Here is a 1,542-nt window from a genome sequence, read left to right as displayed (position 1 = left end):
AGGTACATACATGCTGTAAAGCGGGTTTACAATATTATGATAGGCTTGACGTTACATTGATGATGGAACACTGAGGATTTGGTTCTATTCTAGTGGAAAGCATGTGTCAAAAGGTCAAATTTGCCTACACTTTTGATTAAAAATTGACAGTACGCTGGTCTAACGTCATATTATAAATCCGCCTTAGTACAGCCAATAGATCAATCAGACCTAAACTGCACACACAAAAAGTAGTTATAAGTAGCAACATAGCAAAATGTGTTTTGTGGTCTAAAATACTTTGGAACCAGCTCAAAATTAATTTTGGGGATAAAAATTTACTCTTTGTTCAAGTTTACAAATCATGATCAAAAATTACAAAAAGTCACAAAATTTTGGGCCACAATAGTTTCTCATTGCATTGTAAAACATTTAGAAATAAATCGAACAATGCAGGAAATATTATACTATATAGATCTCTCGTAATAGATCCTTTTCATACATTAGCTATTATTCCTCTATGCACTATAGCTCTTGCTCTTCAAGACTGTAAGGATTGGTACAATAATGGTAGCACTACTAGTGGTGTTTATACTGTTAATCCTGATGGAGGGACCCCTTTTAATGTTAGCCTTACTAATAATAATATACTTTATAATTATACACTATTGGATCACAGGTATACTGTGATATGGAGACTGATGGTGGTGGATGGACTGTATTTCAGAGGAGACAAGATGGATCTGTTGATTTCTATAGGAACTGGACTGACTATGAGAATGGATTTGGCTGTCTTACTGGTGAGTTTTGGTTAGGATTGAGCAAGATTCATCGTCTTACTAAAGAAGGATCAAACACACTAAGAGTGGACCTGGGAGACTTTGAGGGGAACAGAGCCTTTGCCAAATACTCTACATTTAATGTTGGTAACAGTAGTACTGAATATATACTAACAGTAGGAGGATACTCTAGTACTGCTGGGGATGCATTGGCCTATCACAGTGGAAAGAAATTTTCAACAAGAGATAATAATAATGATTATTACAGTGATCAAATTAATTGTGCTCAGCCACGTGAAGGTGCTTGGTGGTTTCACAAGTGTAATTATTCTCATCTCAATGGTCCTTATTACACTAATCCAACTGATGCTGGTAACGAAAGTGGAGTTCACTGGTACCACTGGAAGGGAGATTTCTATTCTCTGAAGTTCTCTGAGATGAAAACTCGTCGTAACAATTAAGAATTGTGTGTGTAAAACAATTAATTAGTGTAGTGTTGTTTTAGCTACAAAATGAGACTTTTAGTTCGTAATAGTTAGTTTTTAAAATTTCTAAATATTTTTAGTTAGTTATAGTTAGTTAACTACAAATACATCTGGTCTAACTAAAGGGGTTTTAGTTATAGTTATAGTTAACTAAAACAACACTATCTTAGTCCTTAGTGAATATCCTTATTTTTAGTTTATTACATAAGCTCAATGCTATAAGAATGTGGCAACAATACTTGAAGTTCAAGAATAAGAAACTTGAACAAAAAGAAAGAGAACAGCTCTAGATCAGAGTT

The 1,542-nt window shown here is 34.0% G+C and overlaps 1 protein-coding gene across 1 annotated transcript in view; it reads left to right on the top strand.

The window, feature by feature from the left end:
• LOC109590084 (microfibril-associated glycoprotein 4-like) overlaps positions 1-1,220 on the top strand; it is a 6,338-nt gene extending 5,118 nt beyond the window's left edge. The window contains exon 3 of the mRNA XM_020006030.1: positions 659-1,220. Coding sequence (XP_019861589.1) covers positions 659-1,219 — 561 coding nt within the window. The 3' untranslated portion in view covers position 1,220. The remainder of the gene's footprint in view (positions 1-658) is intronic.
• Positions 1,221-1,542: the final 322 nt, after the last annotated feature.

Source organism: Amphimedon queenslandica, unplaced genomic scaffold (assembly GCF_000090795.2).
Source record: "Amphimedon queenslandica unplaced genomic scaffold, v1.1 AMPQUscaffold_10524, whole genome shotgun sequence".
Taxonomy (NCBI): domain Eukaryota; kingdom Metazoa; phylum Porifera; class Demospongiae; order Haplosclerida; family Niphatidae; genus Amphimedon; species Amphimedon queenslandica.
Note: the sequence above shows the minus strand (reverse complement) of the source record. Positions and strands in the feature narration are given on the sequence as shown.